General features: G+C 50.1%; 1 protein-coding gene across 1 annotated transcript; it reads left to right on the top strand.

Annotated features, from left to right (window-relative positions):
* The first annotated feature begins 1,482 nt into the window (after positions 1–1,482).
* Positions 1,483–27,257, top strand: Ccnd2 (cyclin D2). Its single transcript, XM_057772888.1, has 5 exons — positions 1,483–1,978; positions 3,687–3,902; positions 6,441–6,600; positions 13,470–13,618; positions 22,169–27,257. Exons 1-5 carry the CDS (start codon positions 1,787–1,789, stop codon positions 22,322–22,324), a joined length of 873 nt encoding a protein of 290 aa, XP_057628871.1. The 5' UTR covers positions 1,483–1,786; the 3' UTR covers positions 22,325–27,257.
* Positions 27,258–27,474: the final 217 nt, after the last annotated feature.

Genomic DNA, 27,474 nt, shown 5'->3' on the forward strand with positions numbered 1-27,474 from the left:
TTTAAAGTGATATCCCCCTCCCCCCCGCCCACCCCTTCCGCCCCACCCTCGTTTAAAGGGGCTGGCCAGGCCGGAGTTAATCGCTTGCACCTCGGCTTTATTGCCCCCCTCCCCTCCTGCGTTCTTCCTTTCACCTCCCCTCCCGGGCCTTTCTGGGAGCCCACGGGTGCAGCTCCCCCAAGCGCCACCCCCCAGCCTCCGCTAGCTGTAGGCGCCCCTGCTCAGGCCCCGGTTCTCAGGGAAGGAGGGACTCAGTGGCCCTTGGTGTGCCCAGAGCGCCGCAACCCACGCCATGCTATCTGCACGTGCCAGCGTGGCCACCCTGCCGGGGGCCCTGGATCCTTACCCCTTCCTCCCCAAGTGAAATACGCTGAAAAGCATGGTGGGAGGAGGAAGGATGTGAGGAAGCACCGCCGTGTCCCTTCTACAAACAGCCTTGACCACAGGATGCGTTATAGCACGTGTCCTGGCTGACGAGTGAGGCGCGAGACCCCGCCGGGTGTAAGATTGAGGGGTGCACGACCCAGGAGTCTCCGGGTAAAGGAAGGGTGGCCTCGCTGGCGCGGGGAGAGCCAAACCTAAACCCTCCCTCTCCCCCTCCCTGGCCCCTCCCGAGCCATTTCCTAGAAAGCTGTATCTGTGTGGCCACGCTCGCGCAGACACCTAGGGCGGCTTGTCAGCAGATGCAGGGGCGAGGAAGCGGGTTTTTTCCTGCGTGGCCGAGGGCGGAGGAGGACCAGCTGCTAGCCCTGCCCCCGGCCTGCGGCCGCCCGGAGAGGCTGGCCGCGCCGCCCAACGGCGCCCCCAAGAACACGAGGATTTCTGCACGAGGGTCATATTCTCCCAGGTCTGAGGAGCAGCCCCCTCCTTCCAGCATCCACCCCTTCCTCCTCTTCCTCTCCATAGACGTGGCTTTGGGCCGGGAAACAACTTGAAAATTATCTGGAACCTAAGCTTTCAGGGGCTTTATAACCTTTATCCCTGGGTATGCAAGGTTGCAATTTTCTCAAATAAGCCTTCTCTTATTCTTCAGTTAGGGGATCTACTTCCAAGTTGTGTGAGCTCGTCCACATGTTCAATCAATCTACCTTCTACCGCTGGATCGTGAATAGTGGCCAGTATTCCGATCACATTGCAAGACCCCAAAGTTAGAAGGCAAACCGCCTCCCCATAGTATGGCTACAGAATGTAAGAAACGGATAGAGAATCAGTAGGAATCCGTGGGTTTTGTGGGTTCCCCTATCCGGGGCCCCTAGCATGCGGGCCTGGATAGAGGGAGAGGGCCTTGGAGAACTAGTGGGGGGGGGGCGGGGGATCGTGTTTGAAGTTTGGTCGGGCCAGCTGCTGTGCTCCTTAATAACAAGAGGGAAAAGGCGGGGGTGGGGGCTAGTGGGGGGAGGGAAGGGAAAGAGGGAGGGAGAGATTGAAAGGAGGGGAGGGACGCCAGGGGAGAGGAGGAAAGGGGAGGAGGAACCGGAGAGGGGGAGGAGATCTAACTGCTCTGCCAGCTTGCGTCACTGCCTCAGAGTGAGGAGAGCGAGCTGGGGAGAGCAAGGCAGTTCCGAGGGAAGGACTGTGCGAGGCAGGCAGCCCTTGAGGCTCTGCTCGCTCACCTTCCACTCGTTCTCCTTCTCTCAGTCAATCTCTCTCTCTCTCCTCCCCCCCCCCCCATTTTCCCTCTCTCAAATCACCAATTTCGCCAAAGGAAGGAGGTTAGGGGAGCGCCCCCTCCCTCCAAAAACTACTAAAACTTCCACAGTCGGGACCGAGTGGTCGCCGGCTGGCCATGGAGCTGCTGTGTTGCGAGGTGGACCCGGTCCGCAGGGCTGTGCCGGACCGCAACCTGCTGGAAGACCGCGTCCTGCAGAACCTGTTGACCATCGAGGAGCGCTACCTCCCGCAGTGTTCCTATTTCAAGTGCGTGCAGAAGGACATTCAGCCGTACATGCGCAGGATGGTGGCCACCTGGATGTTAGAGGTAGGTGTGCTGGCGACGCTCTCAGGGAGAGGCAGTCCTACCTTCTTTAACCCCCCTCCCCGCCCCAACACACAGGGACCCTAAAACTGCAAGGAGTAGCGCCAGCCTCCCTTCACTCGTGCGCGAGGTGTCCCCGCACCCTTGGACGAGACGCAGTTCTGTCTCTTGCTAGGTGAACTGGGGGAGGAAACGTGGGTGAGGCAACGATGTCGGGGTGGGGGGGGATGGCATCCCGCGCGCGCGTGTCTGCGTCTGCTTGTGGCTTCCTCGTCCTCCCATTCCCATCCTGACCTGTTTTGTGGAACAGCTGCCTTCAGTGGGGCCCCCGAGGGTGTGTGGACCTGAAAATCCACACCAACAGTGAAAGACAGGACCCCCCCCCCCCGCGCCAGTAAAGCTGGGGCAATGCTGTCCTGACCTCGGATCCCCTGCGTGTGGTCGGTACTCCGCGTTGGCACTTTGGAGGGGGAGTAGGGGGCAGAGAAACAGGGAATTCAGGAGAGCCCTGCAAGTCACACTTTTAGGGGAATCTGAAAGAACCGCTGCTTAAGCCTTGTTTGCAGTCTTTGCGGAGAGAGCAGGGTGCCCACGTATGCACAGCCCTGGACCTGCCGTGGTTTCGCCATGTTGCTTTGCAAACTCCAATTGCAAGGACTGGGAATATTCGCCCGCTACCCCAGGGACCCCATGTTCGTGGCTACCCTCTTTCTGATCGTGCCCTCTCTCCCAGCCCCCAGTATACCAAGGTTACTTACAGTTTGACTGCTTCTTCAGCGCGCAGATTTGGGTGGGGTAGGAAGCGAGGGAGGAGGTGTGTGTAGAGCGGGCTAGGGGATATCCCCAAATGAGAGATCACAGTCCAGCGTGCCTCCTTGAGAGAGGTTCCCTGATTAGTCTTCCCCAGCTCCCATCTGGGGACAGCTTTCTTAGCTACTGCCCTTGTGGGCCGCAGCCGGACACTTCGCAAGTTTCCCCAGCGGGGATCCAGAGCCCTGGGGTGGAGATACCGACCTTGATGACACCCCCAAACCTCTATTCTGGGGAGCCGGGAGCCTCTCTGGGGTTTTCAGGCCCAAAGGACGTTTCTAGGCTTTTCCCTCGATTTTTAATAATTTTTTTTTGAAGCGGTCTCCCGTGCTCCGGCTCCAGCTGCGGCGGCTGCGGCGCGCTTCCTCCTCCTCCCTCCCCCTCTCTTCTCCACCCACCGCCCCAACAGCGGCCCCTGGGCGGCCGAGACCACCCTGGACATTTTTTTCAATTGTCGGGAATGATAGAATAGGGTCTGGGGATCCGAATGAGACCAAGAAGTAGACCCTTGGAGCTTCCAGAATATTTTTATTGATTTTTTGAAAAGATGACGAAATCCAAAAAAGAGAGTGAGTGAGAGCGCGGAGAAGCGAGGAGCCGGAGGGAATGGCAGGCGGCTGCTGTTCTGGGCTTTGCCTTTGGGTTGGGGGGTGGGCTTTAGTTAGCCACACTTTTCAGCCCTGGGGGACTATCAGAGTCCCGAGGGCTCTTCGGATTTACCCTAATGTTCTCACCTCTGTTTTTACTGCCCTTTCTATTCCCCTCCCCCTCTCAACAAAAATTTTTTTTAAAAAAAATTTTTTTGGGTCGCCACTGGTTATACTTTTTAATTCCTTTCCTATTTTTCTGATGCATTTTTTTTTTCACGGTATTCTCGGACCCCATTCCACTCTGATTGTAGGTCTGTGAAGAACAGAAGTGCGAAGAGGAAGTCTTTCCTTTGGCCATGAATTATCTGGACCGTTTCTTGGCTGGAGTCCCAACTCCTAAGACCCATCTTCAGCTCCTGGGTGCAGTGTGCATGTTTCTAGCCTCTAAGCTCAAAGAGACCATCCCGCTGACCGCTGAAAAGCTGTGTATCTACACCGACAACTCCGTGAAGCCTCAGGAGCTGCTGGTAATGATACCCTCCCTGCTCCTGACTCTGCCCCCCCCCATCACTGTATCTTCCACCCACCGTCTCCAAGGTCCATCTTAGAATTCAGAATTGCCCGGAACCTCTGAAGCCTTCACGCTAACCAGGGGTCTCTTTTAAGTAGGAGATAGCTTAGTCTTCCTGTGTCAGGGGGTGAACAAAACTCTCTATCCCTCATGGAAAATTGTGAGGGTGAAATTCAGTTCAAGAGAATGTGAGTGAGTCTTGGGGGGTATAGAATAGTTTAATGAATTTTAATTAAGGTCTAGATTTCCACTGAACCCGAGAATGAGGTCTGAATTCTCACAAGCTAGCTGTGTTGTGTCTCCTAAGAGCCTGGAGGTGTCACAGGTAATGTCTTACAGATCAATAAAGTCTCACAGTATCAATACATATAGTAGCTGATCACTAAGTATTGGCATAACAACGTTTATGTCAAGTCAACATTTGGCCTTCTGTTGGTGGGATTGGAAGGATGGATTCTTAGCTCCAGAGGGGACTGTGGTCTGGATACAGTTCCCAGAAGGTCCTGTCTTGGCTCTGGTTTTCTGCCAGAAAAGTTTTCTCCACCATCTCCCATTTTTCCCCCCTCCTGCAGCTTTTCTTCCTATTGCAGCCACACACCGGAAACCTGCAGCTTTTTTGCAGCTTCTGGGGCTCACCTTCAGTGGTTTGCACACCTTTCTCTTGCACTGGTAGAAGAGGACCACCCCCTCTACCCACTCCCTCCCCACTTGCTGGCAGGGCCTGGGCCTGCACAAAGTCTTCTAGGCTGAGACTGGCTTCTTGAACTGAGCTCTTTGTGAGAAGCCCTCCTTTCTGGGCTTGTGCTGCCACCCAGTGGTAGACATGAGCAAGGTTGGGGGAGGAATTGCCGAGAATGCAGAGAGGGGCACGAATGACTTCACCTTTGAACCACTGCCAGATTTCAGCTGCTTCTGGTTTGGGCTGAGAGGCCCCTAAAGGTGCTTTCTTTTGGAAGATCCGCTTCTTTTAATAATGATGCGGAGGACGAGTTTGTGCTCACATTGCCCTAGAAGAAGGAAGAGCTGGGATTCAAGCCATCTCTGTTTTTCGCCTAGTTAAGCGGATCTTTATCCCAACTTTCTGCTAAAAGCTAGGGCACACTTGAAAGCTTGTAAAAAAAAATAAAATAAAATAAAAAAGATCAGAATTAGAGACCAGCTTGTTTTTATCCCAAAACACATGAAAAAGAATCTTCCGTGTGGCTGATATGCTGGAGGATTTGAGGTATTTTTCATGACACCCTAATTTTTCCAGGACCAGAGAAGCTAACTTAACTCTCTTCGAATAAAGCATGGCAGCTTTCCACCCCCTATCCAGAAGGCATGGGGTCCAGAAGAGCCCTCCTATTTTAAGGATGAAAAGAGCTTGTTCCAGGACATACCATAGCTAGTTAGTGCTTTGTAACCTACCCTTGAGCTTAGCAGATGGAAGAGTCAAGTCATGGCCAGCCAGGCTCTATCTGCCAGGCGTCACTGGTCGCCGGGGACAGTTTTCTTCTGAATGCACCTCCACGTTCAGGAAAAAAAGTAGAAAAAAAAAAGCAAAACAAAAGAAACAAGGTCTTGCATGATTCAAGCTTGCCTCAGAGAGGCGGAAGCTCAGGCCCGCATCCTTCGGGTGCAGATACTCTTACAGTTTTATTGTATTTAGTCCAGTTCATTGGGAGGGACATCATTTCCCTTATTTGGTTCACAAGAGGAGAGGCGCAAAGTTGTTTACTAGTGGGAGTGCTGTGAGCAGCTCAGAAGAGAGGAGGTGGCGGTGTCCCGGCACGTGGGCTGACAGGGTTTTAGAATCCTGTTTAAGCACCTCCACCTTGCCTCAAATGACTGCAATTTGGGGTCTTAAGTGACCACCTCAGACTCTTTAGTCGCGAGGACAAAGTCCAGTGAGGAGTTAGGGGAAAAGGTGAAGTGTCCTATCCCCAAGACTCCTGCATGGTGTGTCAAAGAGGAGTGTTAGCAGCACAGAGAAAAACTTTGTCCCACAAGTAAAGGCCAGCTAATTGGTTGCCAATGAGTTGGGCCAAGGAAGCTTTTTGCGTTCCGAATCTGGAAGCATCACCTTTTCCCCCCATGAGCAGTAAAGAGACTATTAGCCCTATAATAGAGACATAGCCAATAAATTATTACCATGATACCACAATGACCTTGACTAGATCTTGCTATAGGTCCAGCTTTCTGGGTGGGCAGGCAGCAGCATTTTGTGGGCATCAGGGTCCTGTGGGTGGGGATAGGTAGAAACCTAGAAGAACTTGGGGTCTTGGCAGCGGTTACCTGCCCTCTCTATCCTCGGCGGAGCCTGACATTTTCAGCACAAGAAGACCTGTCAGCGACTTCGAAGCATGAGGGGCAAGGTGACAAATGAACTCCCCTCCCTCCACCCCCCATGAGCTTGATCTGACAGCTGAGCCTTAATGAGAATCATTAAAGCAGGCCTGGAGTCAGCCTCTGGATTTTTAGTGCTTTGCCCTTTTCCTCCCACCCTTCGCAGGAGTGGGAACTGGTGGTGCTCGGCAAGCTGAAGTGGAATCTGGCGGCTGTCACCCCTCACGACTTCATCGAGCACATCCTGCGCAAGCTGCCCCAGCAGAAGGAGAAGCTGTCCCTGATCCGCAAGCATGCGCAGACCTTCATCGCTCTGTGTGCTACCGGTGAGAGGGGGGGTTCCTGGGCTTGCGCTAGGGGCCAGTGGGTCAGTACCAACTGCTCTGCCCCTTTAGGTGTCCAGGCAAGTGGGCATGAGTAAGCCAGTCTGGGGTTTCGTTTCTGGCTTCTTCGCTGCTCTTTATCGGAACTAGAATATTCTCTTTCTCTGCTTCACTCATAAATGCTTTATGGGGACAGGTGTGGTAAGAGAAAAGAAATTAGTACCTGCTAAAATATTGTTTATGATGCCTGAAGTGCTCTTTGAAGATTATATAGGCTGCTCACTGGTTGTGTTCAAATCTTTAATCTTTTGAGGCAAAGGACAGTTTGGAGATAAGCGCAAGAGGGAATTTAAGGAAGGTGAGGGCAAATATAGGTTAAAGGAACAACGACAAGAAATACGCAGTCCGCCCTGATAAGTGGGAAAGAGTTCTTATTCACCGTGGTTCATTTATTGCCCTCTGGCTGCTCCCTCTGCTGAGGAGGCAGTAGACCTTTGAGGAAAGATTCATTTTCCAAGTCCTGGAAAAGATTTTGATACAGAACTGTTACTGGCCCACACCTGGGTAGAAGATGCTAGGATCGTGGGTCTAAATCTGTGGGTCACATATCAAATATCCTGCATATCAAATGTTTATGTCACGATTCATAACAGTAGCAAGATTACAGTTATGAAGTAGCAACCAAACAATTTTATGGTTAGGGGTCCCCACAACTCGAAGAACTGTATTAAAGGGGAGCTGCATTAGGAAAGTTGAGAACCCAGGCTCTAGGAGTTTGGAAGTCCAGGGGAGATGTGTCAGGAGTTCATCGCCTCAGGGTCAGAAGGTGAAGCTCAGTTCCCCAGGGGTTGTTGAACCGCATAGTTTTGATGGAGAGTTGGGGTGGGGTGTAACATTTTAATTCCTTGTAACACCTTAATTATGTGTTTGCATAGCTGATTGTGTCATGAACAATAGAGCCCCAGCTTTGTTCGAAGTTAAAAGGTCAGACAGACTTTGTTACTTATCACTGGGAGAACTTGCACACGCTCTTTCACCTCTCTCAAGTTCAACTCCATCTGCAAAACAAGCCTTTGGCTGCATCATTGCTTTAGCCTTTGTAGAAGGCATAGGAGAACTAAAGCCCACAGTGAAACATGCCCTGTGATTTATAAGGCCCATGAACGGTACTAACTGTGAAAGTCTGAGACCCGAGCTTCTCCACTTAAGGTGGACACAGCTTTTCCTGCTACTGGACACAGGCTCCGACTGGCTTGTTTGTGGGGTTCTACCTACCACTTTTAGGGGTGTGTGTGTGTGTGTGTGTGTGTGTAGGTTTCCTGTTGCTGGTTTAGTCCAGACCCTGGGGACCTTGGGGTTACCTATCCTTCCAACAGCCAGTGTTGGGGGGTGTGTGCACACAGAAGCCCCAGAAGCCTTGGCTTCCCTTTGGACAGCAGTCGCCTGTTCCCTGCTGTTCTCCTACTCACTGGCCTAAACTCTAGAGGTCAGTCCCACATTGACCTGCTCTTTTGTCTCCCAGGAACTCAGTCCCTTTCCTCTCTTGCCTTGGTTCAGCGAGGGGGAGGGGTGAAACAACTTTTTCTCTCTGGCCCTAGGACAGCTGACCCCAGGACCTAAATAACCTCATCACCCAGCTGCCAACGGCCAGAGACCTGCTTTGACCTTGTCTTTTTATGAACAGACCTTTGGGGGAGTCTGTTCACTGCTTCTCTCTCCCTGATCTTGCACTGGAGTAGATAGATTCTCCTAATCCTATATAGACCACAGGCCCATTCTCTGTTCTTGGGGATCCCATCCCCCACTCTTGGCTGCCCTGTCCAGATCCTTGGAGCAGCTGCCAACTTTGGGGCCAAAACGGGGAGCCTGGGATCCAGGGACTGAGGACAGAGGTCTGCTGGGAGGTGGGGGCAGTCAGGAAGAGTGCCTTTGGGGGCCGCAGCCTAGCTTTAGCCAAGGAGTGGGAAGGATAGGGGAGAGGGTACCTCCAGTCAGGTCAGAGCCGGATGCCAAGTACCCAGCCAGAGGCCTAGACCTGGTGAAAGTGGAGGAGAGAGCCTCAAGCCTCCTGAGTGTGGAAAGGACAGGCCTGACCACAGGGCCCTGATCTCTCCCCTGCTCTGCCTCTGGAGGCCTACTGGTGATGGGGCAGGGCAGGCAGTAGGCTGGACAGTAGCCTAAACACCAAGACCTGCTGCTCTTCAACCACAGTCTTCTTGGGGACATGAGCTTCGGGGGCCGGGGGCTAAGATCTAGTGGGACCAAATATGGCAGGACCCTCAAACAGCAGGCTCAGAGTGACTCAAGGACCAAAGGCAGGAGGAGCCTGCCCCTTCCGCCACTGCTGCTGCTCCTGGATGCCCATACCACACTGCCTCACTCTCTACCTCCAGTCCTGGTTATCCCACCCTGGAGCTGAGGAAGCGCCTGCAGCCAGGATCTTCACAGGGTAATGGCAAGGGAAGGGGGCAGTCCCTGAAGAGATGGTAGATAGCCAGCCCCAGGGTGATGTTGCTCGTTTATGGGAAAAATCAGTTGTGAAAGAGCTGCTGGCAGCGGCTCTGAGGGGGTGTGCGGAGCGTATGTGTGTGTGAAAGGGGAAGAGAGTGTGAGGAGTTCAGGGGCCCATGGAGGGAAGCGTGGCTGACCAGCAGTCTGTCTTTATGGGACTCTAGGGTTGGTGATAGGGCAGAGAGGTGTCTTCCTTCCCTCTTCAGCCTACAGTGGCTTTTGGAAGAGAAGTGACTCAAAACTGCCTGGTATGACTCTCCCAGTTGGTCTCGGGGTGGAGTTTGAACGACCTGAGAGGTCTTCATAACTCCGGTTCCTGGAACTCGGGGTTCCACAGAAGGCAGAAGTGGGCTCAGTTCTTCTGACGGGCTCTGCACCAGGGGTCCCAGGTCAGCAAAACAGCAAGAAGCTTCCCCCTCCCCCAGATGACCGGGAACTCACTTGGGTACCAGCAACCTCCTCCTTCTTAGCATGTGGCTTCAGTAGCATCGAGTTTAAACTTGGTACAAATGCTCCAGATACCCCACAGCCCCTTCTTTTTGCACTGGGAGCCCAACTGTACCCAATTGCCCGTGTTACCCCACCTCCACCCCAAGGTTTCGGAATCCTAGGGTTCACTTAGTCATCTCTTAAAAGTGGTCCTTGATGTCCAGCCCCAAGTTGTAGCCAGACTGTGGTGGCCCTGAAACGTCCGGGGACTTGACTCTTGTTCTAGAATGTAATCCAAGCCTCTGGTAGCCAGGAAGGAAGAATGAAACCCACATTTCCAGCAGGGCCTCTGAACTGCCCCCAAAGGGCAGTCATGGGGCCGAGAGGAGGAAGTAGCTTATTGAACTGGAGTTCTGTGAGTGATGCTGGTTATCTCACATCCCATCTGGCCCGAAGATGAATGGGTGCTTTTCTCCGGGCGCAGTAGCCCTCTCCCCCTCCCACCCAAGCGAACTCTGGCACTAGCGATTATTACCATTACACCATGCTGAATCCTTTCTGGGGGTGGCAGATGAGTGCGTGCTGAATGATGTCAAGGGTGTCGTTTGCTGGCCAATGAGCACCCTGGGTCTGGTCCTGTAAAGTTGCACCTCCCTCACTATAGGTTGAGGAAGGGGAAGAAGCAGAGAAAACAGACTCTGGGTTTGTTTGGTGGCGCACGCCTTTAATCCCAGCACTTGGGAGGCAGAGGCAGGTGAATCTCTGTGAGTTCGAGACCAGCCTGGTCTACAGAGCTAGTTCCAGGACAGGCTCCAAAGCCACAGAGAAACCCTGTCTTGAAAAAGAAAAAAAAATAAAATAAACGACGCTCCCCCTAGTGGCGGGCAAGAATAAAGCAGCCCCTGGGAGGCTTTGTTAGCCAGCGCTACTTAGGTTCCTACTTTTACTCAGTGTTAAGCTCTTTGAGCAGGACCACACACAGCATCCCAGATTTTAATTCCATTAGCAAAGCCAGTGAAATCTCACCAAGAAGTGCAGATTCCAAGTTTCTGGATAGGGAGTGTTTCTCCTGGTCCTTGTCCAGACTTGGGAGCCACTCCAGACACCCAGCTGCTTCTGTGGCATCCTTGGGATGCCACAGTTTCCTGCTGATACTGCAGAGATGGTGGACAAGTCCAGGCTCTGAGTAGTTGGGCTTCTGACTAAGAGCCCTTCTTTTGTGTCTTCCTTCATTGTGTAGGAGGTAACTCTGAGGACTGTTCTAAACGCAGACGGGATTGGAGTACAGAGGTGTCCCTAGTCAGAAGTCCGACACACCTAGTGAACTGAACAAATCAGCGGACACCTCAATATTAACATTCTCCTGAAATGTGTCCTTTTCCTGCACCCACCAGGAGGGAGTGAGGAGGCCAGCCTGGGACTCCTCACATGGGCATTGCTCCTGGGCTCTAGGTGAACCACATCTGAATAAGTGTGAGTTGCATGGCAAAGGTAACCACTGACTTAACAGCCAAATAGGCGGTGAGAGCAGCGGAGGGTGAGAATTCAGCTTTGAATTCCACCTGTTTCTACCTCCCAGGTGATGGTATTAAGGGTGTGTGCCACCACTGCCCAGCAAATTATTACCCTTTTTTTAGGTCAGAAAAGTTTCTTTTGAAGATAGCCGTGTAGTATGTATGAAACCAAGCATAATACACCATACTGGTGTGTATTGCTGTGTAATAAATTAGCTATCCAGCCACAAGAAGCTGTTACTTCTTGGGAAGACCTGTTTTTCCCCGGGGAGGGGGAAGAGTCGTGTGTGTCAGATCATGGTATAAAGAGTCAGTCAACTGTGCCCAAGGAGGACTCCCCACATAAAGGTCTTGTACCTGCACCCCAGGTCAAGAAAAATAGCCCCTCCGGCTCCACATGTTAACCTTGAGCTGGTTTTGTTAGCAGTGTGACTACAGAGTTCTACAGGGAAGGACGCTCATGCCTTCTGATCTGGAGCCTGGACATAAGAAAGGGAACACTGGGGACTGCCAGGTGCTCTCTCACCCAGGGCCTCTGCGGGCCCAGAGCCATGGGCTGGCTGCCTCTTCTGCGCAATGAATGTCACAGAGGGGCGCTAACAAGGTTATTGGACAGAGAAACAGTCTCCTGTGGCCCATATGGGCGAGACCTACAGCAGAGCTGGAGGCAAGGAGACTGGCCCTGTCACACCAGTTGGGCGGATAGAGAAGACACAGGCAGGGCTTGGCGGCCAGCAGGAGTTGGGTGAGACCCCATAATATACGGCCCTCAAGGTGAACGTAGTGAATGGCGAAGGGAAGGAAGCCAAGGAGAGAGACAGACAGACGGCCAGGCCTACCCAGTATTCCTGGGATTGAGTCCAGGTGGGAGGAGACGCGTGCACGGTTCGCTGATCTGCGGAGTAGCTAAGAACAGTAGAGATTCAGTGCTGAGGCGCCGCGCTCCCCACTGAACAACCCTCGCAGTGACACACTGCTGCAGGGAGCATTGCATTGAAAAGAAGGGAGGAGCCTAGGTTGCCCTGAGCATTGCACGTCCGCCCGGTGGTCTCATTACAATCTGAAGTACGACTCCCCTGCCCCTCTATGCTCTCTGCCCTCTGTCCCCACTGGATTTATTGGGGTCTTGCTCCAACTAGAGATCGTACACTGGAAAGTGGGTCCCGTTTCACAACTGCTACTGGACTGAGTGATGACACTGTCTCCTCTTTAGTTTGTGAGCCCTAGACAGGGGCAAGGGCAGGATCAACTTGACAGTTCCCAGGTCTCCTTCCATCCATAAGATCATCTTCTGTGGTTGATATTCATGTTAAACAGGCATCACATTCAATGCATGCATGTTAGCAGTTGGCAGGCCCACAATTACTGGATCGTAGTCAAGAAGCCCCTTAGGGAATGAATCATTCGGTAGGAAATAAGTTTTGGGTCCCAAGTTGCCCTTGTTAACTGAGATGAATCTTCTGCCTTAACTCCTTGGAAAGTAAACATTAGTCTTTGGTGTTTGAGTCAAGTTCTGTCCTCTGTTCCGATGGGGTGAGAAGTTGAGAATTAAGTGAATTTGAGCCACCTCACCTCATCTCCTACATTACTGCTTCTGTAGTTAGCTGACATGCACACACGTGAGCGCGTACTCACACACACACTTAGGATTGTTTTGCCCGCGTGTATGTATGTATGTATACCGTGCACGTGCCCAGTGCCTGTGGAAGTCAGAAGAGGATGTCAGATCCCTTGCGACTGGAGCTACAGACAGTTGGTGTGAGTGCTGAAATCAAACTTGGCTGCTCTGCAGAAGCCATAAGCTGAGTCGACTCTTCAGCTCCTCTGTGGTGTTTCTTTACACTTAGTCAGGGAGAGACCTATTACTCTTAGTAAGATCCTATTGGGGGTATCACTCTTCACAAAAATTCTCATGACTCCCCCATCTCCCTATACTTAATCCTCCTTCCTTCAAACATTGAAAACCCATAGTTATCCCACCTGTAGGGTGGATGGAATGTTGTTTGTACAATTGCATGGCCTCTTTGACTCTGTTCCACTATCATCCATGGAGATGCCACATTTTATTCACCTCCCTGGCCCTGCCAGGGCAAAGAACCTGGTACCTGCCATGTATTGACTTCTTGGACAATGGTAGGGCATAGATGCCTCAGGACTTGGGGCCCTTGGTGACTCGTTGTATACACTCAGATAATTGCCCTTCCCTTCTTGCCTCAGTTTCTCTTTTTTAAGGCTGAGAATATCCATAGTTGGCAAAAAAAGGTTCCTGTGGAACGAGTCGAGGGAGAGAGTGGCTCTGGAGCCAGGGATGCTAGGGCAGCGGCCCCATGCCTTCTGATGACCGTGCAGCTGCAGCCTGGCAGGCTCTGGGTCCCATTTTGCTACTGGGCTTAACTCGTAGCCTCTCTCTCTTTGCAGACTTCAAGTTTGCCATGTACCCACCATCGATGATCGCCACTGGAAGTGTGGGAGCCGCCATCTGCGGGCTTCAGCAGGATGAAGAAGTGAACACACTCACGTGTGATGCGCTGACCGAGCTGCTGGCCAAGATCACCCACACTGATGTGGTAGGTGCCTGCCACCATGGCCAAAACCGGATGTCTCTCCCAAAGTTCCGGGAAAGGTGGTTGGTTTGTGGTAGCGGGTCAAAGGGGTTTGGGTTTTGTTGTTGTTTGTTTCTTTCTTTCTGTTTGTCTTTGAAGGTCAGCATTTAAGGTGGTGTAAGCTCCAGCGGAGTGACACCTCCCCCTCTCAATGTGTTCGTGTTACTGGGGACTGGGTTCTGGGCATACCAGACAGTCCCTCTATCACTGAGTTACATCATCATTTTATTGAGAGACAGTCTCACAACGTTGCCCAGGCTGACCTTGAACTTGTGATCCTCTTGCCTCTGCCTCCCTGGTGGCGGGGATTACAGGTGTGCACCGCTACCTCCTGCTTCCTTTTGTGGGCTTGAAAGGCTGCATGCGCTTTAAAATCCAGACAGACCTTAGCAGGCTGATGGGAGGGGGAGGGCTGTTGACTACTTTTCCTCTGTGGTGTGGGGTTCATGTCCATTTATGTACACGTTGTCAGGCCTCTGCTCTGCCATGGAGAGGCTCCAGTTCTGCTACTCCCCTCCGAGGCGGTAAGGCTCAACGAGGGGACAGCTAAAGCTGGCTGGGCAGTGGCAGCCGTGGAGGGAGCAGATTCAAGAGGTGGCCTTGTGTGCGTGATGTCAGGCTTTTCCACCGTCCTGTCTCAGGCTTTCCTTTGGATCAAAGTTGTGATGAATGACAAGGCACACAGAGACCAAGCGCAATACAAATTCGAGAAACTATTATTAGCTTTAGACTTTTTCCATTCTGCGTGGATAGCCCCAAGTCTGCTGCCGGCTGCCAGAATTCAGAGCTCTTAAACAAGAGAGGGCTTTGAGACGGACTGAGATTCCATAAGGTCCTGATTTTACCACCTAGGACATAACAGTTGGGAAGGGCTCCATCTGGGATGGCACGCAGAGCCCAGATAGACAGTTACCTGCGTTTTCACCAGGCAGCAGAGGGGGTAAAGGAGGCAATCTAGAGGCAAGACAGGTAGTAGCAGAGCAGGGACTCAGTGCCTCTGAGCTCTGACTCCAGCCTGGAAACTCTTCACTGCTGTGGCTGCTGGGAACTTGGTATTTGCAAAAGGCATTTCGTTGAAAGGCCAAGGAGAGAGGCGAGTGTTGCTGGCTCTCAGGTCCTGGTGCTTCACCATGGAGAGGCTCAGGAATGAGAGTGCCCTGTGAAGGAATTTACTGGGTTCTAGGGCCATGTCACGTGATCATGTGATACACAGGCCTGTGGCTGGTGTCTCCCCAAGGTCTGCTGAACAGCGGTTGTTTAAACTCGGGGAGCTCAAGGCCTTCCGTCAATTTACCTGTATTCGGATTTGGCCTTGGCCGCTAGCTCAGACAAGTGGCAGACCTTAAAGAGCTTGGTAGAACCCAGCCTGGGCTCTTCTCTGAACCAGTTTTTAGATGGACTGTATTAAATGTTGGTGCCAAAATGTATGCTTTTCAGCAAGGGCTCCAAAATATAGATTGCAAAGTTCTCTGTTTCCAGCCCCAGGACAGGGTGAAGAATGCATCTATTATTCCCCAAGGGAAGTGTGTGTGTGGAGGGCCTCGTCCCTCTTCTTGCCTTTTCTTAATGACTCCTTTTAAGGCTCCCTTTGTGGATAGGATGCTAGCTGGTTGCACACACAAATGCCTATGACAGCAGTTTGACCCTTAGGTGTCTTCACATTTTCAACAGTTAAAGGCCTGCTCTGATTGGCTGACATCCCAGCAGGGCTCAGTGCTTTGACTTTCTCTTGCCCCAGTCCTTACTGTTACATATGGACAGAAACTGCTCATGTGGTCGACCACTGAGACTCTCTGTCTGGGCCCTGATTTACATGACCCCACACCAGCCTGTCATTTCCTACTGGAGATGCTCCCTTCCCTCTCAGACACCATGCAGCAGTAAGAAAATCCAAGTCAGCCGCCAGACTGAGACAAATACAACTAGACTCCCAGCAGCTATTTCTTTTAACAACATTTTCAATAGTGTGTGTGTGTAATACAACCAGAACAATCCGCTCTGGAAATTGGCTTTTCCATCATGCGGATGCTGGGAATTCATCTTGGGTTAGCAAGCTTGGTGTTGGCAACTTTACCCGCTGAGTCATCTCACTGTCTCTGGCACTTTATTTCTGCAAGGGACCCGTGTTTTGTCTTAATTTGGGGTGCAGGTGATGCTTGATTCTCACAGCACACCCAAGAATAGACCTCGCAGCATTAAAACCTAGGCATTGACATAGGAACTAGCCGGCTTGACCTCACTGTCCAGGTAAATGGCTGTGACTCAGTAAGTTCCACGGGTACCACTGACGCCCCTGAAGGTCACTCATTGCTTCCCGGAAGTGTTCTCAATGGAAAGTTTTGTTGTTCCCACAGCTCCCCAGGTGCTGAAAGTTCCCCCACCCCCTCCATCAGCACATGTTCTCTGAGGAGCTGAATTCCAGAGAGAAGGCCAATACAGCTTCCATTTAGAATGCACTGGTGTTCAGAGGGAAAATTCTGCTTTCTCGGGCTCTGTTCACCGTTTTGGGAATGAAGAAGTGGTGTGTTTGGATCACGCCTCCCCATTCATTTCTGGAAGCACTGAGAATGCGCAGTTGTTGCAGGCCACTACATTAGGGAGTAGTCCCCAGGCACGGTGCTAAAAGCTGGAATAGGCAGATGGAGCATAGAAAATAACTTTGGAATCAATCGAGGAATATAAAGTAAGGGCTGGGACGAGTTTACTACTTAAGAGCACTGACAACTCTTCAGAGCCCCTGGATTTGATTCCCAGCTCCCATGTGACAATGGTCTGTAACTCCAGACACAGGCGGGCACAACTCTGGTGCACATAAAATAGATTAACTGCATTTTAAAAAAAGAAAAGTAAAGCCTGGAGTGGCCTGACAAGATCATGGATTAACAAATGCTAGCGTGTTCTGAATTTAAAACAAAACGGCATTTCTTTAAGTGAAGGAACTCACAAGGCTGATTGTAATTTGAGCAGAATAAAGTTTGTAAAACAGGGCCTTGGACTAGAGAAACAAAATGTGATGCGACCATGTGATGGGATACTGTATAGCCTTTCAAAAGAAACATCAGCATGAGATTAAGCTGAAAAACACTGTGCTAAGTAAGGTAAGCCAGATCGGGCTGTATAAGAAGCAGCTGGAGAGGTCAAATTCGTAGAAACAAAAAGTGTAACTGAGGTTCCCAGGACCAGGGAGGAGGAAAGAAAGGGAAGTCCATAGCAAATGCATATATAGCTCAGGTTGAGATGAGTATCCTGGGCATAACCCACAGTACAGATGTACATATCACTAAAATATGATAAAAATGGTTGGTATATATCTATATGGATATATAGACATGTATGCATTATGTATACAAATACATACGAAACATCCTGGACCACCCCTGTGAAATGCCAGTGGGTGTTTTGGGCTGTCCCATGGATACATTAAATAAACCAACACTCAGGACCACATTTGCCGCCTTGTGACAGAGAGCTGACCGAAGGTCCTGAGTTCACCTTTTTCTTTCTTTCTTTCTTTCTTTCTTTCTTTCTTTCTTTCTTTCATTCATTCATTTATTTATTTATTATGTATACAATATTCTGTCTGTGTGTATGCCTGAAGGCCAGAAGAGGGCGCCAGACCTCTTTACAGATGGTTGTGAGCCACCATGTGGTTGCTGGGAATTGAACTCAGGACCTTTGGAAGAGCAGGCAATGCTCTTAACCACTGAGCCATCTCTCCAGCCCCCCACCTTTTTCTTCCCAGTCTATTCTGAGCCACCATGTTCGACTCTCACTGTAAGTGGATGGTCTGAGAACAGGACTGAAAGTGGGTCCCCTTGACTCATCTGCCACCCGTGGACTGCATTCCACGACTCAGTGGCAGCAGATAGCTGGGACTGCAGGGATCCACACGGCTCTGAGAAAGCGGGTCTTCGTTTTCCCATCTTGTTGCCAAAATAAACCAGAACGCTCCATTCCAAAGAGAAATTTGAGTGAGAGGCCTGACAGTTTTACAGGAGGGGAGTCTCAGAGGGTAGTGTATTTTCAGTGCTTTTCACTTCCAGCTACAAGTTAAGAGTTGCTAAAAACAGACCCTAGCCAGGAAAGCAGGCTGGCTCTCGGGGAACTTCTTACCTACCCAGGCTTCCGTTGCCAAGGGTGATTTTGAGAGCAGGGATCGACCATCCTAGACCCCTGCAGAATTGGGTTCCTTTTCCGTCCCCTCCACAGTGAGATAGTACTTTGGTCCAGCATTTACCTCACTGTCAAGTTGACCATAGGGCCTCTTGAATAAGACCCAACTAGACTTGGCTTTTTATCCCAAGCCTCTGGCAGTCATCGGGTAGTGAGACTGGAGGGAGGGAGGGAAGGAGGAAGGAAGGAGCGAAGGGCAGGCAGATGGGTTTCAAATGTGCCTCTCATTCATTCAGAACTTTTGGGAGCATGTATCATCTGTCTCTATCTACCTGTCTGTCTATACATGCATGATTACATGTCAGAAGATTTATCTTAGTGCATGTCACTTAACCTTCACTCTCAACCACCCACTTAAGGAATTACATGGAACTTCTGCTTGATACGGGACTCGGTAGTAGAATGCTTGCCTAGCACATGCAAGGCTCTGGGTTCAATTCCCAGCATTTCCAGGAGGAACAAAGAATTGAATTGAGGTTTTCATGCTCTAAAGATATGAGAACATTTCTAGAAGATATTTAATAGACCAAATACAGGCTCTAGTCAGATAGCTAGTTCGATCTGGGTTACGTCAGAACTTCTTGCCATGCTCCCAAGAACTGACCAGAGTAGATTCTAGAATGTTCTTCCCTTAGGCTCATCTTGGCTTTTTATGATACTGCTTATCAGTGAGGAATTAGAAAACTAATAACTTCGGGAAATACAGCTTGTTTTGAACCCCAAGTTTTCTGTGAGGTCCCTAGCATCTCTTCTGTTTCCCCTTAGCTTGAGACTTGCTGTTTTCTCAAGACATCCATGTGACCCTTTAGTGGGCTTTACCAGGTCAGCAATTCTGGGAAGCTTGGTTGGAAGGCAACGGGCTGGGGGGCGGGGGAGGTGGGCTAGAGCTGGGGGCTGCCTGCCTCCCTCCCTCCTCGTCTCATTTGGTATGCAAGGAAACAAGCCAAACAGCCTGTGAAGAAAGGAAGAATGAGATAGTTTCCTAAGTTGTCTCTGCCTGAGTTGGCCGCGGGTCTGGGGCTCATTCAGCCCTTTGTCCCCCTGTTGAGTGCAGTGCGTGTGTAGGGAAAATGGACTGATGCAGTTACACTGAGGGCTAATGGTTGGAGTTCCGTGGCCCATTCATGCAGCCGGTGGAGGGTGCAGGGCAGGGAGCTCGAGCCAGCAAGTGGAGGAAGTCGGGGACCGAGTAGCGAGCGGAGATCACAGCCGCTGCTGTCAGGGCTCTGAGGCTGGGGGACCAGGGCAGTGCAGGGAGGGGGCCGTCATCAGAGGAGTTGGAGGGGTGCCCGACCTCCAGCGCAGTGGAGTGCCACCTGTCCGGCTGACAGACTAGCATTAGAGCTTTCCTTTTAATCAGCTTAATTTGGGGCATCTTAACACAGTGCCTGCTGCTTTGGGAGGCTGCCGCAAAGCTGAGGTCCTGGAGTTCTGTCTTGTCACAGGGATGTAGCATCTTTTCATCGGGGGCACTGTTGTCATCACCCCTACACACACACACACACACACACACACACACACACTCAGCCTGGGTCTTCCTTTCTGGAGAATCTCTGTCCATCGTACCCTTCATTACATCTTGAAAGAAGCAGAGAACTCGCAGAGAAAGTTCTCAAACTGGCGACTTGCGTGGATTTTCTGTTGTCATTCAGGGACAAGCCCCTCCCATTCCCCAAGCCTGTTCCCAGTTTGGTTGGTCTCTGCAGGCCTCTTACGTCTCCAAATTTGCTGATACTCTGATTATTTATTAAGATATCATTTGTGAGTCCTGTCCCTTTGGAATTGCTCCGAACTCCACACTTCTCTCCCGCGGCCTCCTGGCACAAGCTATGTGGCTAAGTTGGGGGCAGGGCTCTTCCATCTTCTAAGTCGCCGCCTGTAGCTTATTCTTCTGTTCATTGTAAGTCATAACTCCCCTGCAATGGCGTCTTCACTTTCTGCCAGCTCATAGGAAGTTCATTTGCCCTGTTGGGCCCGAGAAGGGCTCCCACAGATCTATGGGGGAGGAGGATGCTACTATACTGGGATTTATTGACGTTGAAAGGGTACCATGCAGATTTCTCCACCAGCAGTAAGTGGTGTGTTCCCCATGGTTCAGGCAGTGCAGGCTTTTGAGATTTCTACCTGCCTGAGCCAGGACTGAGGGCCCCTAGATAAAAGTAGAACAAATTGTCCAGCAAAAACCCCAGATGGGTTTAACAGTCTACTGTGAGCAGCAGGTGGAATTCCGGCCATGTTTCCTAGGCTGACGTTAGCCCTTGTTCTCTTCTCCAAGTGAGAGGGATCATAGGCCAAGGGTTATCCAGAGTCAGTAATGAACTGGCTTTCAATTAACATCAGAAAGGAGAGTGTACATTTTTTATAGAAATCTTTGGATCTCCCTCCGTTGCTTAGACTAGCCTGTGAACCTGCCCTTGGTGGGCACATGCCAATTGCATCATTTTGAGCCTTCGGCTCTCCACGTCCAGTGGAAATGACTGCCAGATGTCCTGTCTTCCCTGGAGGGGTTTCTCAGCACTGTCCCTTTAAAGTCTTGGGCCACTAGAAGGGAAGGCTTGCTAGCAGGAAGAGTCAGGAAACGGCAAATCCTAAAGTCAAGTCCTTAAGCTCTCTGCAGGCTGATCTCCTCAGAGGACCATCTGGCATGATTCATACACTGGTACCATGGAGATGCACATTGGTCATGACGATGGGCCGGATGTGCCAACCCAGATGATCTTGCCCACAGATCAGGGTGAGAGACGTTAGATCCTTGGCATATGAGCCCTTCATTTGGCACTGATGAAATTGGCTTGGTGATCCCCAGGGCTGGACCACACCATCTCTAGGACCAGACCTGTGGCACATCCTGGTCTTAAATAATTGCTAATCCTTACCTTCCTTTAAAGACATCTAAGATGGCCATGTTTGTGTGCCTGCGGTCCCGGATACTCCGAAGGCTGAGGCAGGAGGATCGCTTGGTTAAAGCCAGCCTAAGAAACATCCAATCTCAAAGTCCCAAGGACTCTTTCAGATTCCGGGACAGATAAAAAACATACCACACTCACATAATAAACCGTGATCATGTATCGGTCTGCTACTTAGCAGTTCATCTTTCTAGGCAGAGAAAGAGAGATGGGAGTCACGAATGGAACTGTGCCCTGCTAGTGTGGACTGAGCAGCAAACACCGTCCTCCTTTTTCCCATCATTCTTAGATTCGGGGAAGCATTTCACCTTTGCCCCCTGCCCTTGGTCGGCTGTCACTCCTCATCTTCAAGCTACAGTTTGAAACATGGAACAGATGAGAGATAGGAAAGAAAAATTGGAGGTGGGAGGGAACGGAAACTTCGCTCCTTGGTAGTTAGTGCCAACTTTATTTTAGGTCTTTGGAAAATAAAGATAATGCTTTTGTGCTTGTAAAAATAGCAACCTCTAGGTGGTGAGATCTGCACCGAGAAATAAACAGAGGGGAAGTGTGTGTTAAACTGTGGGCAGGCAGGGGAAGATTCAGTTGAGCGCAGTTTCTGTGTGCATAGGCTGCTGCGGAGTGCAGGGGGGCCAGACCCAAGAGGCGAAGGGAAAAGTCCCTACGAAGAACAGTTTCCTTGGCTCCAGCCTCCTAGCCTGAGCCCTAGTCCCATCCCAGTGACAGCGGGACTTGCCCTCGCATTCCATGTCTCCCAGCTAATAGAAGCTTCTGCCTGGGGCAGCTTGCTCTGGATTTTCCCTACCAAATATAGACTAATAAAGGCAACAGTGCAAATTCTTGCTTATTCCCCAATTGGCCAAGCCCGAGTGTCCTGAGGTTTGTAAACACTCTGCATTGTGTTTGTGAAAGGAGTTCCAGGGTGATAGAGGAGCAGAAAATGCAGGGTGTTACAGTTTCTGAACACTTTAAGCAGTTAAGCATCCCCCTTGTTACCTATTCATTGGCTGCTGGTTTGGCTAACAGTGTGGCATCCTATGGGAACCAAATCCTGTGCCACCTCCTACCGTTCCCAGACGGAAAACCTCCAGTTGGCCCCTTGATGTCCAGGCAAGGGATTTTTTTTTTTTTAAAGCTGGATCACCTTCTGGTCTGTGGTTTAGAAGAGGAAATGCCTGGGTTTCAGCTGAAATGGCAGCTCCTATTGGCTCAATCTGGGATGGACTTGTAGCTGCCACGTGGGGCTAACGTTGCCAGCATATGGACGCCACTTCATGCACTAAGCTTCCGCGGCCTTTGAGAACATCCCTTCTTCATATGTCCTTCTACAGGAAAATGAGTATGGGGTGATGTGAGTTGGACAGTGTCTGTCTCTGGGAGAGGTTCTGTGCAAGTAAATATGCTAATGGCTCCGGTCTGGACCTCCCTCCTCTAGGATTGTCTCAGAGCCTGCCAGGAGCAAATTGAGGCTGTACTGCTCAACAGCCTGCAGCAATTCCGTCAAGAGCAGCAGCATAACAACGGATCCAAGTCTGTGGACGATCTGGACCAAGCCACCACCCCTACAGACGTTCGGGATGTTGACCTGTGAGGACGCCGTTCGGGGCCCCACAAGAGAGAGGCGTGTTCGTCATCTGCTCGCTCCTTCTCTCTCTAGTTATGCTTTGTTCTTTGTGTTTTAGGATGAAACTTAAAAAAAAAAATCTGCCCCCACCTAGATCGTATTTAAAGATCTTTTAGAAGTGAGAGGAAAGGGCCCTATAATTGAAACGCATGTGGTGCCTGTTCAAAGTACAGCAATAAGGGGATCCCTTGTCTAAGCGAACAGTTGTTGTTTGATGATGGAAAAGTCTTAGTAAGATGCTTACAGGAGAACGCGCAGGCTAGCTCGATTACGTACACCTGCAATATTGGAACCAGTTAGAGGAAACTGTCTTTTGCTTGTGAACTAGTACATATGCCCCTTTTAGTAGAATTGCAAGGAGCCGTGAATGCCAGTAAGGCATGCAGGATTAGATTGCAGAGCAATGAGTGCAAGAAGGAATCAGAAGCAAGAAGGGACACGCTGGGGAGGTTGCACAGAACTACCTGTCCACATGGCTGAATCATTTTGGATGTAAGAAGCGCCTTTGACACCTCACCACGTGTCACCAAGACTTAGCATGGCGGGGTCTCTCCGTTGCATTCTCTCGCTGTCTACAGTAGCTGCTATCTAAGGGATATGTCTTTTGCCAGTCGGACACAGGTGATTGGCTCCTAAAGCTCGTATTTGGTGAGTTTGTGCTTCTTCCTCCAAACATGGTTCATTGCAGATCTACCTACTGCTATCTAATGGAGGGAACTAGCTATGGGCCATGACCAAAACTCATCTAAATGGGGGGCAGATGGAGACCACAAGTGAATCTGAAACAAAGCTATCCTATGAAGAGGGCGAGGTGATCTGTAATCCCTTATTAGGAAAACAACAACTTAGCTTCTGGTGCTGACTGGCATGTCTGGTCCACAGTTTAACGTTGTTATAAACCATTCCATTAGAAAAGCACTTTGAAAAATTGTTCTGGGTTGGGGTGGTGGTGGGGAGGTGGGTAGATGGGATGGTTTATGCAATCATATTGAATACTCCTTCCTTCTTTGCCCCTCCCCTCCCTGTCCCCTTCCTATTATTCACTTCTGGAGTCTGATGTTCTGGTACATAACTCTGGTGTCCCTACCAGGACTAAGAGATCCTTCCGCTGACATTCCCATACCAGCCTAAAAACAAAGGTTTAAACCATTCTGGTGGCATAGAAGGACTGAATCTCCATCTGGAATTTTCTTCTTTGGACATGAAAAGAAACATCAGGGTGCGGCATTTTGTTACCTTTTCTGTTTTTGGGTTGTTCCTTTTTTTTTCTGTTTGTTTGTTTAATTTTACTGCAAAGTTGTTTTCATCGTACTTGAATTTTTCCTCTCCTACTTCTTTGAGGCAATCAGCAAATGGAAGTTGGAGCCACAGTTGTCAATTGACAGGTAATGAAGCTATTTGTTAAAATATTTGCCTTTTTTTTTTTTAAGATAAAAGATCAGAACAGGGCTGCTTTGAAGAAAGAATTTCATACACAGGCTCTGCCTTGTTTCCTAGTGTGAGGGTTGAAGACGGAGAAACAGCTAAGGGTCTCTTATCTTTTGTTTTCTTTTGTTCTGTTTATTATTATTTTTCGCTGCTAAGCTGAGATCATTCATCCTTATTCACATTAACAGTACCTAGCTGTAATGTTTCACGGTGTGCTGCTATTTTAGAAACATTGTTATAATATATTATTTTACTGCTTAAATTTCAAGTCCCGGAGTAGATGGTTGAGATGAGTTCTTTGTACTGGAAAGGCTTTCCTCAGTTAATTTCCTTCAGGTAGCATAGCATGGTTATATTTCATCCGTTTTTTTTCCTCTCCTTTCCTTTCCTGGATCTCCCCCGGCCCCCATCACATTCTTCAAAGAGAGTATTCTTTACCTCAGGTTTACTGGACAAAATCAATAATGATAACAATGTACGTTTTTGTTTTCACGATACCTCGCAGCTATACAGTTTCTATTGGGAAGGCCGCTAGCAGGAGGCACTGGGCAGAGGGCAGGCAGAAGGCGGAAGCTGGGCCTAGGTGGAAGGCAGAAGGGATCTGACCCTAAGGTCTCAGGCCCCGGGGATCTTCTGCCTCAAAGGTCACCAGGCTCCCCTTTGACTCAGGCTCCCTCCTCATGATAAAAGCACGCCAAAGGGCCCCTCCACATGAGGCAGGCACTCGGCAAACACAGGCAGTGGACAGGGCAAGCCTGATTTGCACGTAGTTCACCTGGATCAGCAATCAAAAATTCTGGCAGACAGTTAGGAGACACATACACACACACACACACACCCATCTTGTAGCCCCTCTGGAAACAGGACTTTCTTCTTCATAGGGCCCCTTCATCATGAAAGTTGACCAGTTTAGTTCTCCTTGGCACTGATACCCCAAGTTAGGATGGTCTTCCAAGTCTTCCCAGGACGTCTGTGGTGCTCAGTCTGCGCCATCCATTTCTCACTCCCGTCCTCCACAGTGGCAGGAAGTGCTGTGCAGGGCCAGGTTCTGTGGGCGGCATTGAATGGCTTCAGGTTTTGAGTCCCATTGAGTGGGTCAGATAGGAAGCATGGGTGGAATGAGTTTGGGATGCACACCGAAAGGGAGGAACTCAAGTTCCTCCGGTCTTGAGTGTATTTAGGAAGGATCAGGACTCGGGGAGTTAGCATGACCCTAAAATTCTAGGGAGTTTGTGTTGGAACCGTGGGTGACAAATTGAGAAGGGGGGGGCGGGGAGCAGCCTGCAGCTAGCCAGTGTTTATCCAGAGCTCACACTGCACAGCCCATACTCCTGACAGACACAATCCCTTGAGTTCTCGGGCACCTGGGGTGCCTGATGAGTTACACAAGGCACACATGACCTTGGGGTTTAACAATACAGAATGAAGGAAACTGACCCAGCAGAGAAGAAACAGGCTACTGTCTGCCCCTCCAGTTCTCTCATCCGGGATGGAGAGGACACTTCCTGTCTGCCGTCCCCCGAGCCTGTCTAATGAAGGGTGCAGAGTGGCTGTTCTGTCTGCTCTTGGCTTACACAAGGTGGGGAGCCTTGATTCCTTGGTGATCGATACCCTCTGCTTAAATCTGGGTCTCCTTGGTAGTATTTTTGTCCCAAAGGAGTATAAATCACCCTGTGGATTTCAGCTTGCTCCCTCACCCCCTTCACGTCCTTCAAAAGGGATTGCAGACTCTGATCTTTTTCTGCCTTGATAACAAACTCTTCTTTGGTTTTTTTTTTCTTCTTCTTGTTTGTTCTTTCTCCATCTGTGGGGGCTAAGTTGGTCCCCCAGCTTGCCAAATTTTGATCCTTCCCTGTTTTGACCAAATCCTAGTGGGGAGGAAACCCTAATATGCCAAAAATAATATGCTAAGCATTAGGAGATTCATAACAGTTCCTAATAGCCAGGCAGCCTGCAAGACAAAGGCTGACCATTCATTGAGGAGTGAACTCCTTCTAGAAGAGGACAGCTTTTAGGGGTTGCTTTGGTGTGCACTGTCCCCAGGACACCATGGAAGCGCAGGGCACATCTTGGAGGCAGTTAAAGTGTGTGCCAACCAAGACACCTCTCTAGCAGCTCCCCGGGCCAGGGGTATATGGAGCTGCCCTGGACCCCATCCTGTTGCTAGCAGGATAAGTGACCCCTCAGAGGGAGTTTAATAGCTTTCTTATAGTCTAGCTATTGGGGATCTACCAATCTGTGCCTTGAGAGCTGTAGGACCAACAGATTTAAGATTGGACGGCTTTCACAAAGAGGGCGGATGAGCTTTCTCTGCATGGGCGGGCTATGAGGACAGGACTGAGAGGATCACACTTGTACCTTATGTCCTGTAAATACTGATTTTCTAGTTCAAGAGGGTATACTGGTGGTGTGGATACTGGGGGTAGCAATGAGAAGTCTAAGTAAGCCAGCTGACTTCTAAGTCCAAAGGATTCCTCTTTGCTTATCTTAGACAGTCCAACCTTGGGAATAGCTTTAAAAGGGAAATGAATACTGAGACAGTGAAGTCCCCTTAAGTCAAGAAGCCCCTCCATAGGTACACATTGCACACAGGCATTTCTCGGTGCAGACTCCCGGTGATTCTGAGCAGCTGCCGCCCGCTCATTCATCTGGGTAGGAAGATCCAGGGGGTGTTGTGACTTCCTTACCCCACGTGGCCTTCGATGGTTCTAGAGTCTAAACAACACAGAAGAGGTGCTCCAGCCAGAACCTGTGCCCCTCTGCTTTTAACCTTGACGGGGCTAGCAGACACTAGTCGTAAGATGCCATCAACAAACACACACCTGATGGAGCTGCAGATCACGGCTTTGCCTGCAGCTTACTTGTGGGGGAGAAGTGCCTTATTGACCGTAGCCGTTACAGTAGCCACTCCATTTCAACAGGTGCCTATCTTTGACAAAAAAAAAAAAAAAAATTAGATTAAAAAGGTCTCAATTTTTATTGGCTGTCATTCTTGGCTGATCATCTTGTATGTCCCCAGCAAGTCACCAGGCCATCAAATTGTCTCCCTTATGTTTATTATCCTTCTGCCGTGTACCTCAGATCTATCAGTTATTCAGTTATGATCTCTTGTCTTGGATTATTATTTTTTCTTTTTTTAATTTGCTTTAAGAGTGTGATACCATATCATATTGATGTTATTCTCTCACAGTGTACTCTATAACAGGTGTGGGTGGGTTTTATGGTTGGGATGCTAGACAATGCTAAAGTAGCATGATCAGTGTGGGGGGGAAAAATAAGGTCTTTAGGAAACCCAGGGGGGAGGGGAACGTTGTGTCGGCTACAATGGTGACGTGAGAAAGTCAGCTGTTAAGTTCTAAGTGATCTTTAAAAAGCAACTTGTTCTTCTGACGAGTGTGAAGTCAGATTCGAGGGTGGAGTTGTAAGTGGTTTTGGATGCAATTAGGTTATGCTATTTGGACAATAAACTCACCTTGACCTAAAATGTCTGGCCATTGTTGACTTATTTCTGGACTGGTGGTCCTCAGACTGGGCTACACCTGTCCTGAGTCAAAACTCTGCTGGCAACAGTTGCTAACAACATAAAGTACAAACCGGAAGTAAAACCACATCCATGTCTTTACAATTCAAGGAACTGTTGACTCCCCCCAACCCCGCCCTACTCTGGACCGCGAATAAAGCCAGTTACA

This window comes from Chionomys nivalis, chromosome 1 (genome assembly GCF_950005125.1).
Source record: "Chionomys nivalis chromosome 1, mChiNiv1.1, whole genome shotgun sequence".
Taxonomy (NCBI): Eukaryota; Metazoa; Chordata; class Mammalia; order Rodentia; family Cricetidae; genus Chionomys; species Chionomys nivalis.